Below are 16,737 nucleotides of genomic sequence, written 5' to 3'. Positions count from 1 at the left end.
GGTAAAATCCAAGTGTTTTTCAATACAGTAGAACTCCTGTAAATTCGAACATTTAAATTAGAAGTCCTCTAATTCGAATTCTCGGAATTCTCAGTCCCATCGCCTTGAATTTGTAAGAGTTCTACCGTACATGGCGCTGTGCAAATGACATCATTTTCAAATCGCGTTGTTAGAATTCCCCGCTGATTGATGACTATTGACTTATTATAAAGTTGTTGTTATCTTCATAAAATGTGATGGTCAATAAGTAATTTCTAAGTTTTGTTATTATTATATTATCTGTGTTTAGTAATTTCGTTTCTTTGCTTAACTTTTTTATTATATAGCGTAGATAGTTTAATTATTTTTGTTGTAGTTCTATAGTCTACAGCTATTTAGATGGATAGATAAGTTTAAAAATTTATATATTATGTGTACTTATGACTTGCAAACGCAAATCCAATCTTTCACAGAGCTCTCAAAGAGCTACTACAGCTATGACAATTGCTTGACAGCAAGACTCTAATCTTCATGCTGAACAGTGCAGTGTAGTGCAGAACGTCAGAGAGAAGTCAGAGATGAAGATAGTTCTACGCAAGCTGATGCTTGACGTCAGGAAAATGCTATCCGCAGTTGCTCAGCGTCAAGCAGAGCGCCGGCAAATCACACACACACACATAAAAATACCAAAAAAAATACTGAATCGTTAATAACTTGGGCATACGATGTAATAAAAGACACATTCCTCCTTTATTTCTTTAATAGAGGGGCGTTCAATTAATCAGTCATAGTTAAAATGCTATTATAAACAAGATTTAATTAAAATTTTCCATAAATGTTCACAAAAGGTCGACAAACATATAGGCTAGATGCGGGCATAGTATTTTTGCAGCTTCATAGCATCCAGGCAGGCGACTTCGCCGGCATCAGCTAGTTGTGTATAAATTTAACAGAATGTTTCAAATCTCATATCGAATGAAATGTGTTTTAGTCTGTGTTAAACTTATAAATTGGATAAATTACCTGGTAGGTAAAGTTATATATGTGGCGAGAGACCCGAGAGACGCAGCGGTGTCACACTATCATCTCTGCAAGTTGTTCACTATATGCGGAGTACCTGATGACTTCAAAACATTTTGGAATTACTTCCTTAGAGGCTTACGTAAGTATTTTTAGTTTTCTGTATCATACTCAAAGGCATCGGATTGTCTTACAGACATTTAAAATGTTAATGTGACTATCCGATATATCAAGATATTAGTTTGCAGGTATATTTATGATAATTAACACCCTTCCTTCAAATAAATTTTCATCAAAAATATTTTCACAGTTGAGATAAGTCCACATACAAAAATTTCCATATAAGAGTACTTACATATCGCATAAAAATAAATTAGATGTTACTAGACATTATTTAAAAACACCCGAAAAAAAGTGTGTTCATACTAATTACGTACGCACGCAAGAAATGATAAACAGATAGCTCGTAATGAAAAGATCGTATTGAAGGCCACAAATTCCTAGGTAATTATATTATATTAAATAGTGGCATCGCATCGGCGTAAGATATTATTTTTGAGTTTGAGACAGAGTTCGTCTTAAGGTTGTTTACATATATGAGAAATAAAATGGGACCTAGAATACTTACTTCACGAGCAACATAATTATTCAACATAAAAGTCATTGCTAGTGATACCTTCTATCTGAACACGTTGAGTGCTTGTGAGATAGCTCTAAAAATACCGTATGGAAGCCCACCAATTTCTAGGTTGTTAGGCTTATATAGGAGCTTGGGAATCAAAACAGTATCGAAGGCCTTAGCAAGATCTAAAAAAATGCAAGACTTTTTATTGGGAGTTTCTTACTACATAGTCCGTAAATGTGTTTACTGCGACATGGATACATGATCCACAATGAAATGAAGCTAAAAATTTATTGTTCTCAAAGAATCCTCTCTAAAAACCGTTAATAATTATGTCAAGAATTTTGAATATATCTAGTGGGTAAAATTGCAATGGAGAGATTGATTTGGTTTTTGAACAGTACATAATATTTTAGATGGTTACTCTCCAATTTTGGAGCACACCAAAGAAGCCTGGGCCCAGAGAGGACATCCGAACCTTTTGTTTTTATTTTATGAAGAGCTGTCTGAGGTATGTATTATTTAATGGAAATAATAAAATTCGATTGAATATGTTAAGCTTAGTTACCTTAAATTTTTAATTCTATTCTATTTCGTTTTTTTAATAAATATGTTTTACCAAATACATTGTGTTTTGTATTAAATACACGGTTTCAATTCATATCCAACCTACATATTTCGTTCTAGGATTTGCCATCAGCTGTCAGGAAAGTAGCAAAATTTCTACGCAAAACTCTCACAGAAGATCAAGTCAAAAGTCTGTGTGAACATCTTAATTTCAATAATTTTAAAAAGAACGCGTCGTTCGATGATGGCGCTCTGGTAAAACTTAATTTCGTCAAAAAAGGGGAGGCTCCATTTATAAGAAGAGGTAGTAATATTTTGTTTTTTTTAATTTTTAGTTGATGGGCTTTTCTTTGGTTGAAATATGTTGAGCTGAGGAGTATCTCGGTATCTTGAGCGCTGCAGTAGTATCTCGGAAGATTCGTAAGGGCCCTGTATGTATCATTATACTGGACTCTTATCCTTCTAAATCCTTTGTGTGTAAATGTTACCCACAGCTGACAGGTGTACCTACATGCCTAGGCAGTAAGCTTTAAAGAGTCTTTACAACCCTACTGCTTTTAGCAAATGGTCGCGCAAGCATGTTATCTCTGACAGCGTGGGCCCTTCGTTCTCGTTCGATATCTTCGTCGTCTTGCAGCCGCTCCGTAAGCACATGTCCTAAATATTTGAACTGCTTAACAACATTAATAACCACAACATTAAAAGATCATGATCATATTCACTGAAGTTAATCGGAATTGTTTGCACTTTGGCTAATTATATTTCTTTGGACTTTAACTTGCGCTGTAATGTAGTTTTTTACTGTCCATTTAATGCAAATTTAGTGTATAGTTTAATTAAATGTTTTTTTAACTCTTTTTCAGGAAAAGTTGGAGGCTGGCGCCAATACTTCGACGATGAGATGATGGATCAGGCTGACCGTTGGATTACCGACAATCTGTTCAACACCGATCTTCGTTATCCTTCCTGGGACCTTCCCAACGTACCATCACTCAATATTCAGAAGCTAGATGAGACACCTGCGCGTATCGACTATTATACGCCCTCTGACATAGTTAACACTAAATAAAAATACCATTCATGTTCTAAAAATGTCGTACATATACAATTTCGAGAAACACAAAGAGAAAAAAATTTAAATATGAGTATGGTTTTAATCAAAAAGAAAAAAACCTTTACTATAATTAAAATTTAAAATTTAAACTTACTTGCCTGTTCAGATTAAAACTACTTTAAATACATTACAATGCTTTTTGCCCGGCCCGGGAATGAAATACCTACCTATCTATTATTAATACGAGGATGGTCAAAGACTTGACGAAAGTTAAAATTTTTAAGTAATATAATATTAAATATAATATTTTACTAATAATTAAAATGTTTGACTAAAGTTATCCGTGAGGAACGATTTCTTAATAGCAGCCTATTAGAATTTTCTTTATTGTGTTACATTTTTTTTTTTTGTGTTTAGAAGGGACGAGACGAGCTGGACATTCAGGGATGGTAATTGATACCCTCTGCCCATTACAATGCAGTGCCGATCAAGAGTTTAGAAAAACCCAAAAACGCTGTGTGGAACTACAATTACACACGTCACCTAGATACATAAGATGTTAAGTCTCATTTGCCCAGTAATTAAACCAGCTACAACGCCCGTCAGACCGAAACACTTATTGTGTTATACATTTCGGCTTCACGGCAGTAAAAGTTGCCGTTATTGGTACCCATAATCTACAAATACAAATTTGGAATTATTTTCAATGTCAGCGGAAGACAATTTCAAATAATCCTACTTTGAAGTGCTTATCAAAAATGTGAACTCATTTAATTTTAACATAACAAAAATATCTTAAATTAAAAATGGTGCAGTGTGAATACGGTATTATGGTAGATTCAAATTCAAATATTTTTATTCAAAATGGGAATCAAAATCACTTATTGAACGTTAAAAACAACCACCCATTCAAAAAAGACTACCTCAGACCTGAGAAGAATGGGCGCAAGAAACTCAGAGGGTTTTTTTTATATATATATAAAATATGGATTACAATGTGATATCGTACAATAATCATTTATAAATAGTCTGTTGTATCATTAAGAATATAATTCATAATATAATGACCTTTACCAGACAAACGTTTTTTAACAATTCTTTTAAATTTCGTAACACATTTTCTACGATCATATTGTAGAAGCATATACATCGCCCAACAAAAGACTTACTAACTCGACCCAACCGAGTAGTAGTCATAACAAGTTTATATTTGTTCCTCGTGTTAACATAATAAATGTCACAGTTTCTAGAAAATTACTCAATGTGCTTATGAACATACAGAACATTATCAAAAATGTATTGAGTAGCAACAGTCAAAACGTTTATTTCTATAAATTTTTCTCTTAATGATTCTTTAGGACCTAGGTTATAAATCGCGCGAATAGCCCTCTTCTGCAGCACAAAGATAGTATTAATATCGGCCGCACTGCCCCATAACAATATACCATAGGACATAATACTATGAAAATAACTAAAGTATACCAATCTCGCCGTATCTATGTCAGTTAACCGTCTAATTTTCTTAACCGCATATGCTGCAGAACTCAGCCTATTCGCCGATCCTTCAATATGAATGTCTCAGTTTCTAGAAAATTTCTCAATGTGCTTATGAACATACAGAACATTATCAAAAATATATTGAGAAGAAGAGAAGAAGGAAAAAAAAGTAACTTAAAAGAAATATTTATAGTGACTATTCAAAAGCGCTCAAATTAAGCCTAATTTAATGAAGTTTAATTGACTTTGACTTTGGTGTGTTGCGTTCCGGCGTTTCTCCACAGTGTGGTATTGAAGACACTTTTTGTCACATACAACTAAACTGCGCAATACACTTTCTTGTGCGGTGTTTCCAGGACAATACGACATACGACGCGTACACCTTCCTAAAAGGCTGTCAAAGCTACTGTAATTTCTCTGATGTTGCAGGAGAATGTGGGCAGCGGTGATAACTTAACATACCTGATGTTGGTCACCTGAGCACTACGCTTGTTTGTCCTCCTCTTCAAAAATTAAGTTAATAATACTTACAGCCCAATAAATTGTTCATAATAACATCATAAGCAAAAGTACGTACATGAGGTAGGTATGTACCTACTTTTGCTTGAGGGTTGGACAAGGTACCCGTAGAGATACGAAGCCCTCTCTAATAGATTGAACTTTAGAATCTAATTAACAATCAGGCCACATTAGTTATGTAAATAACATTAACAATATTTACACAAAATTACAAAGTTTGAACGAAGCAATTTCTTAATTAATGATTACTAATAACGGGCAGGGCTATAAATACTTACTTTTACATCGGAATTCGTTTTGTTTTGTTTGTGGCTGCAATGGAGTTAAACCGTGTCTTCCCTTATGAGATCCAGGATGTTTCTGAAGAGGATAAAGCATTAATATGGAATATTGAAAGTAAGTCATCTTCATCATCATCAGCCTGAAGACGTCCACTGCTGGACAAAGGCCTCCCCCAAAGATTTCCACGACGATCGGTCCTGCGCTGCCCTCATCAAACGTATTCCGGCGATCTGGACCGGATCGTCGGTCCATCTTGTGGGGGGCCTACCAGCACTGCGTCTTCCGGTACGTGGTCACGATAGCGTGGCGCGATTCGAGTGCAGAGTGAGTCATCTGTCCGTCGAACTATGTGCCCTGCCCACTGCCACTTCAGTAAGTCATACGTTTACATATTATAATTTAAATGGTTGGAGATGCCATTGCTTAATTAAATTGTGGGGGTATTCCGTAGAGCTTATTGATCTGATTTCTGTAGCCGAAATCCAGCACGACACCACAAGCTACAAGCTTTTTGCCATACAAACGTTCTCGAATCTTTTTTTCTTGATTTTATTATGCCCCGAGATCAAAATTATTTTCAAATAAGATCATTATCTGTGTCTCTCTGTATTGCCCTTTTGGTGTCATTGTTTTTGTAAGTGCGAGTACTTCAAGAAGTGTTTAAAACGGCATAGCCATATAGGCCTAGTAAGCAAACCCGACAACAATAACGGAAAAAAGAGAGCTGCGGGAATTTACATAAAAGCTTTGTCGAAAGTGCTATTTCGTGTTATATTTAGCTCGATACATAGTACATAGCTACCTACAGTCCGTGTGTTATTATTCATAAATACTTAACGGAGATTTAAAACATCGTTAATATATTATACTTTTTGTAAAATGGTATTTATAAACGCATGTTAGTGCTAAAATTCTAAACGTCTTTCTTATTTTCTTTACACTAAGTGTTAGGTCATTTATTCGTCTAGATATACAATGACAGCTGTGAACACGTCGAAAAAAATTGAGTATAGAACTAACTTCTATTTTGAGAAATTCACGCACACTAACACAAAGTGTTATATAAATCGCGAATGTAAAACGTAGCTTGTTACGCACACTAAACTTGTATTCCTGGCATGTTTTCATCGGTTGTCTAACATCAGGAGACTCTATACAGACGTATAAATTATCTAAGCTCTAAGTACTTTAACTGTTGGAATACATTAACAGGAATGAAAATTACAGGCGACAATGGTCTTCTGCAAACTTGTTTGTTCTGTTTTTACATATACTGCACTAATTTAGTATTTTATGTTTTATATAAATTGAATTTGTACTTACTGACTTTAACCACAGGAGTGAAACAAAATCATGTGCAAGTGGGACCGAGCAAGTATTACTATCCTGACATTTATAGAGAACTGGGCCCCAAATATTACAATTTCGCTATTCGACCCAACGATGTTTTTCTCATAAGCCATCCAAGATCAGGTAAGAAGCTCTTTAAAATTATTACTTAAAGCGATAAAGTTAAAGGTCTGTAAATACTTATACAAACACAATATCATAATTGTTGACTTTGATAAAAAGATCACAACTGTATATAATCATTATTGTAAAACGAAAAATCAAGAATATGCATTTTTAAGACAAAATTGCGAGACGAGCAATTCGTTACAGTCTGTCCGTTAGTGTCGCAGGATTCTTGATTAAGCCCAAAATTCTGAACGGCATCGCAATTGCCCTCGTCACTTTGAGACATAAGTCCCATTAGTTCAGTAATTTTACTAGCTACGGCCCCCTTCAAACCGAAACACAATAATGATTGCAATATTTTCTTCTTCACGCCAGAAATAAGCGCCTCTATGATACACACGCACCTAGCTAGCTACCTTCCTGTGCAAAGAAGCTTCACACTTGCGCAATGATTCTATTACGGATTAACCAACTAAAAGCAATCTCAGAATTGTTTATTCGGTAATACTTGATAATTCGAAGTTGCTTGTGTGGTGTTCCTAGGACGTTGCGTGTAGGTACATCTTTCTGTAATATTTAAGATCTAGCATACCCTATTCCAAAGCAAATAAATAATTTCCTTTCATTTCTAAACGGCCGGCAACGCTGCTGTGATTTCTCTGGTGTTGCAAGGGAATATGGGCGGCGGTGATCACTGAACATCGGGTGACCTGTACGCTCGTTTTCCTCTTCCATAACAAAATACCAACTATAGTACCCAGTTTTAAGTCATTGTAATATTTCAGGATCTACTTGGACTCAGGAAATGGTGTGGCTTATAAATAACGATCTGAATTATGAAACCGCCAAGTCCATAGATGTGAGCCGCAGATTTCCACTTATGGAGTAAGTTAAAATCTTCATCTTGTATTCTTCTTCTTATTCGTGACACTCTTGGCAGAGCGGTCGTGGTCATCACGAAGTGACACCTTTTGGGCGGATGTGACTCGCCCCACGAGGATTCGCCCTACGAGGATTCGCCACTTTTCCCTGCTGGCCGTCAGTACACTCGTTCAATGGACCGCCTACATCAGACTTAATTTAGTAGGTCCATCGCATGGGCCACTTTCCACGCCCTCTGGTGCCCTCCACTTGGCACTCGATGGACTCACTCTCGGGCCGGAAGACGTGTCCGAAGAGCTTAAGTATGGGACTGTCTTATATTCTATATCTATGTAAATGTTTGTACATAACATATTAATGGATTCAAAGCTCCAATAGTCAACGAGTACGAGTCGTACTACGCAGAAGAGTTTTTTTGGGTTCACGCATAAGTAATTTATAAATTACCATGCTCTACTGCCATGTCATGCAGCAGTAAAAATATCTGAGAATACGTATACAAAATACACAACTGAGTATTAATCATTTTATGTGACTCAAAAACAATCTATAACATTCCAAAATAAAAATAAAATATGATTAAATGTCTAATAATGTTAATTTAATGTTTAATGTTCTGGCCCCCTATATTACAGTTTTGGATCAAGATTCACTTTACCTTCTTGGAGCTCCATAATTTCCTTTTTCAATTCCAACGTCTTAGACGATCATATTAAAATATATTTTTCATATATCATATTAAAAACGTTTCGGACAGATTAATTCTCATATGGCCTTAAGGACGCGTTTACGAATCCGACAAAAATAAGATATTTTTCGGTAGAGTTTGTGATGAAATAAAACTAAATCTAACAAAACTAAAAATTGCCACAAATAGATTACTTCTTTATCTCTAATTAGCGGGAAATATTTGCTTTAAAATTTTGATATTTTATGTCGTAAAAACGATTATCCGTTACCTCTTCACACAAATTTGACGAAATGGGGCTTCATTCAGGATCAGTTTTCTGCTACTACTCACATAATTTTGTCTCTTAAAAATTACGTAAGGAAAGCAGATGTAATATTTTCAAAAACACGGGAAATAAATTAATGAATATATTATAAATAATCTCAGAAAAAAATGAAAATTAATCGTCTAAAATTCATCTATTTTTCTGATAAGCATGAGCTTTAAAGTGTGGTATTAAGGGTTATTTTATTTTGTCTCTCCGTACGCATTGCACAGTAGAGATGGGCGTTATAACACACAACACATTATATATTACAATATATTTTTACAACAGTATAACACATTATAAAATTTGCCACTAGACTGTTATAATATAAATTATTTCTATAGTGTTATAATTCGTTTGAAATTTAATTACAGCGCCATCTATGCACACGAGCGGAAAGTGGTGCGTTTCTTTAATGAAATTAAAATTTTGTAAATTTAATATTTTTAACAGATGGCACTTTTTCGTATTCGCTTTAGTAAGTGCTTAGTCTTCAAAGTAATGTGAACACTTCGTATATCACAATAAAAACTATTTTTACTTGCGACGAACAAATATAAAATTATAACACTGTTGTTTTAGATTGAAAAGTATTGTAAGCACTCTCGCTATAAACATTAGAGCTATTTTTACTTGCGATGAGACGAAGATAAATAACATTTTGGATAAAACAACACTTTCATTCATTATATTTCCAATGAGAATCATTATTTGCGAGTTTTTAAATTGACAAACTGCTAGTTGTGTTTCGAAAATTATTATTATCACTTTTAAAGTAAAATGTTTGTAAAAACTATAGTATGAATTGTAAATTAAATGGATATATGTATTATATAATACGTCTTCAGTTGTTTTTATTTTTTTATATAAATAGACAAGTGTTAGTGTAAAAATAAAATTTGTGAATAGTGTAAATATACGTTTAGTTAATAGTTTCTTTAACTCATTAGTCGACAAGATTGTTCTGTGTAGGTACACAGGTAAAAAAAAGCTTTCTAAAAAGCACAACAAAAAATACCATCTACCTAGTACCTACTTAGTGTTAAAGAAATTATTCCTCTTCAAATATGTTATATTATAACACTAAATAACATCAAACCGCGACAACAACTATCAGGGTAAATAATTTCGATAAAAATTTATACTATCTAATATATATTATAACAGTTTACAACAACAGTTAGAAAAATATAACACAACAGTATAATTCATTGAAAAATTATAACAGTTTAGCCCACCTCTGTTGCACAGAGAGATCTATCGAAACAACGTCAGTCCGCGCTCGGCCGCCGTCGGGGGTAGACACTGTGTCGGTTGTAAGTAGCAGCTCGTACTCAGAAAGATTGCTGTACGAATATGAATATTTTTTATAAGCTCTACAATACTGTCCAAAGACAGTATGTGACTCAAAGGATCAAAATCCTTTACATATTTTGTACGCAGTCAGATTTTCAAAAAATTATGTTTCTGTATTTTTTGAAGAATTAGTGATTTATTTTCATCTCTAAATATAAGGTCTATATTAAATCGAAATCCAAGATGGCGCCTATGAAATTTACCAACTTCTCTTCATGGGTGTCATTTTCATGGTTTTCGGGGTCAACAATAACGAATATCGGGTCAAAATCGAAATCCAAGATGGCGCCTATGAAATTCACCAACTTCTCATCATGGGTGCCATTTTCATGGTTTTCGGGGTTAACAATAACAAGTATCGGGTCAAAATCGAAATCCAAGATGGCGCCTATGAAATTCACCAACTTCTCTTCATGGGTGTCTTTTTCATGGTTTTCGGGGTCAACAATAACGTATTTCGGGTCAAAATCGAATTTCAAGATGGCGCACTATGAAATTCAAAAACTTCTCATCATGGGTGTCATTTTCATGGTTTTTGGGGTCAACAATAACGAATATCGGGTCAAAATCGAAATCCATGATGGCGCCTATGAAATCTACAAAATTTTCTTCATGGGTGTCATTTACATCGCCAAAATTAGAATTCATGCATAAACTTAAATTATATGATAAAAGGCCTGTCTAACAAAACATGCTAAATTAATTTTTCATTCCCTTAAAATATAGAAATATTTACGTTTCGACTTCACACCCACAATATTAACAAAACACATTTAAAAAATCTCAAAATTTGATTTTGAAAGACCTATCAAATGATACCTATATATTACATAAATGTAACGTGATATACGTTAATCCCGCATTATTTTCAAAAGACCAAAGGAACTGTCATGTATTAAACCTGAATTCAACTTTCAAAGACCTATCCAACGACACAAGGTATGTCTCCAGTATTTTTTTCAACTCCACTTTTAGATGAGTGTCCTCAGGAGGGAAGCTACGTCCAAAACACCAGACAACACAAAAGTGGCGTGCGTACAAAGTACACATGTCAGAAGTGAAACTTATTTGTGAAAACCAATTTTTAAATCTCGTTTATATCAATAATTATCCTAATCTGTTCTCTAATCCAATTGATTTTTGTCAATATTAGAAATTATTAGATGTTTTACTAATTATTATTACTCATCAAACCTGCACGATACAAAGCTAGTAGGGAATATGTTCTACATACTCGCGGCCGCGCGCTAAACCTGCACGATACAAAGCTAGTAGGGAAGATGTTCTACATACTCGCGGCCGCGCGCTAAACCTGCATGATACAACGCTAGTAGTGAAGTTGTTTTGCTTCATGCTACATTCGAATTTTCCTTCATTTTCGTCACACTTTATTCCGTTTCATCCGTAAAAATTTTACCCTGATGCGGGCAAAGAAGTTTCACTTCAAAAATGATTCCAAATTCGTTCTCTGCGCCCTCGAGAACCTCGGATTCGGTATCCATATTGTTGCAATCATAATTTTGCGCGGCGGCCATCTTGGATTTCAAAAATTATCCCAAAATCGTTCTCTGCACCCTCGATAACCCCGGATACGATACCATATTGCTGAAATCATAATTTTGCGCGGCGGTCATCTTGGATTTCAAAAATGATCCCAAAATCGTTTTCTGCACCCTCGATAACCTCGGATACGATACCCACATTGCTGAAAACATAATTTTTCGCGGCAGCCATCTTGAATTTAAAAAAAACTGCATTTACTCCACATGACGTTATGCGACAGAATTGCCATCTAAAGTTCTAATATTTAACTACCAAACGAATACATCAAACAATTATTAAAAATAAATAAGTTTAAAAAAAAACAAAATTCAAACTTGCTAAAGTATCAAATTCATTTGATTCCCGCTATAACTTTAAGTACGTGTATGTGTTTGAGCGGTGTCAGTGTAGTTGTGCGATTCGATACCTCTCTGTTTTGAGAACGCGTCCTTAACTATAATTCGACCTTGTTTAGTTGTTTCAAAATTAACATACCTCTTAAGGTCTAGCCCGTTATGGAAATTTCCAAATTTACTTGATGTGAATAATATTTCACTTAAAAATATTTTAGGAACCGTTTTGAAGTGCATGTTTACGATCACATCCAATTGGAAATGCTGCCAGTATTCTCTGGTACGCTTCCACGTAGTGATAGTTTTAATTTTATGTTATCACAGTATTGTAAATATAGTTATAAGATTTATTTTGTTTGAATAAATATGTAATTTAATTCACTAATTGATGAAAATATTTTTTTTTCAAGCCTCAACTTGGTTGTTCGAGTAGAGAAGTCAAGAATAGAGCAGATACAGGAAGAAGAAACAAGGGAACATATATCATCAATCGTCGAGACTGTGTTCGAGGACCTTTCCCTCAGCACATCGCAGCGTTTCATCAAAACGCATCTGCCATTTTCTCTGCTTCCACCAGACTTGCCAGAAACAGCTAAGGTTAATATAATTTTTTAATAATATACAGAGTGGCGCTACACGGGTTAACAACATGTACATAACAACGTCGGGTCAGCTAGTTTTAATATAGAAATGTAGTGAAGATAATATATATTTATTCAAACAAAACAAATCTTATAACTGTATTTACAATACTATGATTACATAAAATTAAAACTATCATTACGTGGAAGCGAACCAAGAATACTGACAGCATTTCTGCGTTGGATAGCTAGGCTGATCCGTTGACCGAAATAGCTGCCAGCACTTGGTTTTCCAGTAGCCTTATTGAGGCGCGAAGATAGTATTTTGAACATTCTCCGCGCCTCTGGGCCCCACGGGCCAAGTGTCTCGACACAAAACGGCACAAAGATGTATGACTCACTGAGACCAACATATTTGCGACGTTTGCCGTCTTCGGCATCGAAGCAGCAGCCCCAGCCACAACTGACGTAACTTGGATCTGTGAAGGAGCCAGAGTGTCGACGCAAGTCGCGTACCACACCAGCGCCCTTCCCCGTGCCCAAGCCACCAGCGTCATTCCATCAGGACTCTTGCCATCGCGGCGGGTAATACCATTTGGCTCTAAAACAGCTGGTATATTAAGAGCGGCAAATGCCCTGCGGATGACTTCATTAATGCTGGCGTGACGACTGATACGGCCTGCCGATTTTAGACAGGATTCCCAAGAGCATCTAACTGAACGCCACATCTACATTGATGTGGTTCATTCAGTTTTAATGGAAATCATGAAATGTAGTTCAACGTAATATCCAATAAACTAATCAAAATAATAATCTTGCTGACATTTCATATATCTATGCATTTAAATATTTCCCAGGTTGTTTACATCGCCAGAGATCCCCGAGATGTGTTTGTCTCACTCCACCACATCCTGATACATCGGTTCTATTTCGACAGGCCCGATGAGTTATGGAATCTTTATCGACGAGGACTGAGTGAGTAATATGCAATGATTTTAAGGTGCTTCTACACAGGGGTTGAATAATGTTAGCAATTTTTTGTTATTGAATAATATATACATAGAAAAACAAATAATTCTTCAATAAAGTTTATCTATCATTTGCTAACAAAACATTAATTCGAGTGATAGCGGGACTAATTGAGTTTTATTAGCTAGAGCCTAGCCTTTTCAAAGTATAGTAAAAACTAGCCATTCCCGCCCGCTTCGCTGGGCGATTTTTAAAAAGAAAGAACATGGAATTCGAAAAAATAAGTAGCCATAAAGTATTTCAGATAAATTTCGCATCGAATGGTGGTAATTTCATGTCGATACGATTAGTGGTTTAGGCGTGACTGAGCCTCAAACAAAGACCATTTTCATTATATATAGAAGATAGAAGTAATGATGTTAATTATATAAATAAATTTTATTTATTAAATTTGAATAAAAATGTTTTATCTTTGTGCAAGCTTTCAAACATCCAATCATATAGCTGTTGTTAGAAAATATTTAAAAAAGTTTTTCGTGTAAAAAATGTTAATAATGTAAATAATAAAATGGTAATGTATATGTTGTTATCATTCACTTTTAACTTTCTTTTATGGCTAATTATGACGAACGAACATACAGTCGGGACATCTGATAGTGTGTTCTCACCGTAGCCCATACTCAGTAGTTTGTCTCCTTGAATATTAGAGTTTCCAGCCCACCTAGTCCACAGTCTTCAAGCTTTTAGCCCACAAGTGCTGTTGATTTCACGTGGCGTACCGTACGTGAGACACCTTTCCGTAATATAGGAATCGCAGAAGATAAATTTCTTAATGACATTCCTTTACAGTCCCGTGGGGTCCAATCTTTCCGCACATCAAAGAAGGCTGGGCTGCGAGACACCATCCAAACGTGTATTTCATATTTTACGAAGATGTAGTAACTGTAAGTTTTATGTTTCTATGCATTGATTTTTGTCAGATACATTGTCTTGTGATAAGAAGTGGTGAGACGAGGAAGATGTTCAGTTGGCGATTAGTGATGCCTACAATATTGCAGTGCTGGTTAGGATTCATGTCACCGCTGTAGTCCCCATCTGACCAACATTTTACCAGTTGGAGTGGAGCCCCTTTGCACAGGATGCCGGCTAGATTATAGGTAACACAACGGCGCTTATTTCTGCCGTGAAGCAGCAATGTGTGAACATTACTGTGTTTCGGTCTGAAATGCCCCGTAGCTAGTGAAATTACTGAGCAAATGAGCCTTAACATCTTATGTCTCTAGTGACGCGCGCAATTGTAATGCCGCTCAGAATTTTGGGTTTTTCAAGAACCCTGAGCGGCACTGCATTGTAATGGGCGGGGCGTATTAATTACCACCAGCTAAACGTCCTGCTCATCTCGTCCCTTATTTTCATAAAAAAAAACAACCTGCTAATGAGCCTCCCACTCATGACATGACAATATAAAAACCTGCAACTTAAGGAATTGTTTAGTCAAATTTTTCTCATATCCCAACCATATTAATTGATCAAAATTCTATTTAGGATTTACCTGGGTCATTGCGTCGTATGGCGAACTTCTTCGGCAAGACCTTTACCAATGAACAGATCGAAAAGCTGGCTGAACATCTCAGATTCGATAATTTTAAAGATAACGATTCCGTCAATCAGCAGAAGACTATGACCGAACTTGGAGTGTGCAACGAACAAAGTCGATTTATTAGAAAAGGTTGGAAATAAAAATACACACACGCGCATAACAAACATATACAAACCCACTAAAAAGCTGTATTTAAATTTCCTTTAAATTGGTAATTCAATTTAAATGTCTTATTTGCACCCATGATATTCCTATTAAAACCATATGGATATTCGGTGGGCAGTAAAAAGCCATTGAATAATAGGACAGGTGTCAATCGGTGTACATGATTCAAGTAAATAAGGTCCTGTAAAATCTACACGAAACTTATGTCATTATATTATGTACTTATATTTTGCCACCCAATTCATGTACCTACTTAGTATATAAAATAAGCACATTACATACTTTACTTCACTGATAAAAATTAAGACAATTTTTTTCACTTGAACAACATTTTAACAGGAAAAATCGGAGAATGGCGTCACCATTTCAATGAACAACAAAAACAAGAAGTAGAGGAATGGATGCGAGAAAATCTTGCTGACACCGACATCAAATTCCCCATATATAACTGAGTGAAATAAAATTAACAAACAAAAATTGTTTTATTTTGGCACAATATTAAAAATTCCTTGATATAAGTCGAAAATTAAATCGGCTTTAAGTATTTCTTTTATTAGGACAATTTTGATGTTAGCAGCTACGTAAATAGTTAGAATTTCCTATTAGGACTATATAATAATGATCCGCGAATATACTCACTCGGAATAAAAAGATTCCGGTCATTTTAATTATGTTGTAGTAACTTTTGCAAAAAATCCTCAAAATTTCAACCCCTATTATTATCATCATATCAGCCGGAAGTAGCAGTGTTGGTAGGCCACAATATGGACCGAGGATCTGGTCAAGATCGCCGGGATGGGTTGGATGAGGGCAGCGCAACCTCAATATATATGTATATTTCGTTCTAGAAAAAAGACTCATCATAATTGTTTGTTACACGAGTTATAGCCCAACAAAGTCTACTCACATAGTCTATACTCTATGCTAAGCGCTTGTAGCAATAACACGCATTTGAGTGCTGGGTGGGGGGGTATAAAATAGTTTGTAACACAGAACAGTTTAAAGAGATGTCTTTTACTTGTAGTAACAGTTTAAAGAGATGTCTGTGGCTTGTAACATCTTAAGTAGTATGATCAGCGACTTCCATGTCTAAAGGAATTAGCACTTATAATATTTCTCTTGTCTCTTTTGATGCCTTATAGATCTTGATTTACCCGTTTGATCCCTCAAAGAAAAAAAATATACTGGATGGTTTTTTTTTTTTTGAGAGGATGAAATACTGTTACGTCGGGGCGTAATATGTCGGACTCGAGTGTCCGCGTAAGCGGACACCCCATACCGACTAAAACCTCC

The 16,737-nt window shown here is 35.4% G+C and overlaps 3 protein-coding genes across 8 annotated transcripts in view; 2 read left to right on the top strand and 1 right to left on the bottom strand.

The window, feature by feature from the left end:
- Positions 1-3,330, top strand: part of LOC126964636 (sulfotransferase 1C4-like) — a 31,906-nt gene extending 28,576 nt beyond the window's left edge. For 4 of the 6 annotated variants that reach the window (XM_050807892.1, XM_050807884.1, XM_050807900.1 and 1 more), the window contains exons 5-8: positions 1,010-1,141; positions 2,038-2,132; positions 2,309-2,492; positions 3,052-3,330. In XM_050807892.1, the coding sequence (XP_050663849.1) occupies positions 1,010-1,141; positions 2,038-2,132; positions 2,309-2,492; positions 3,052-3,257 (617 nt within the window). In that variant the 3' untranslated portion in view covers positions 3,258-3,330. The remainder of the gene's footprint in view (positions 1-1,009; positions 1,142-2,037; positions 2,133-2,308; positions 2,493-3,051) is intronic. The other 2 variants (XM_050807876.1, XM_050807866.1) reach the window with 2 other exon arrangements.
- LOC126964668 (germinal-center associated nuclear protein) overlaps positions 1-16,737 on the bottom strand; it is a 357,720-nt gene that overhangs the window by 231,811 nt on the left and 109,172 nt on the right. The gene's annotated exons all lie outside the window — the stretch shown is intronic.
- On the top strand, positions 4,391-15,920 carry LOC126964714 (sulfotransferase 1C4-like). The gene is made up of 7 exons (XM_050807994.1): positions 4,391-7,013; positions 7,784-7,883; positions 12,540-12,726; positions 13,568-13,685; positions 14,529-14,623; positions 15,225-15,408; positions 15,784-15,920. Exons 1-7 carry the CDS (start codon positions 6,755-6,757, stop codon positions 15,894-15,896), a joined length of 1,056 nt encoding a protein of 351 aa, XP_050663951.1. The 5' UTR covers positions 4,391-6,754; the 3' UTR covers positions 15,897-15,920.

This window comes from Leptidea sinapis, chromosome 1 (assembly GCF_905404315.1).
Source record: "Leptidea sinapis chromosome 1, ilLepSina1.1, whole genome shotgun sequence".
Classification (NCBI taxonomy): domain Eukaryota; kingdom Metazoa; phylum Arthropoda; class Insecta; order Lepidoptera; family Pieridae; genus Leptidea; species Leptidea sinapis.
The sequence above is the reverse complement of the archived record's forward strand: the minus strand, read 5'-3'. Positions and strand labels throughout refer to the sequence as shown.

What these genes read in the sequence shown, in the direction of transcription:
- LOC126964714 (XM_050807994.1), top strand. Translation starts at nt 6,755, where the DNA reads ATGAAAATTACAGGCGACAATGGTCTTCTGCAAACTTGTTTGTTCTGT. An exon ending in TTTACGAAGATGTAGTAACT is followed by an intron (nt 14,624 to 15,224) that starts GTAAGTTTTATG and finishes AATTCTATTTAG; the next exon opens with GATTTACCTGGGTCATTGCG. An exon ending in AAGTCGATTTATTAGAAAAG is followed by an intron (nt 15,409 to 15,783) that starts GTTGGAAATAAA and finishes ACATTTTAACAG; the next exon opens with GAAAAATCGGAGAATGGCGT.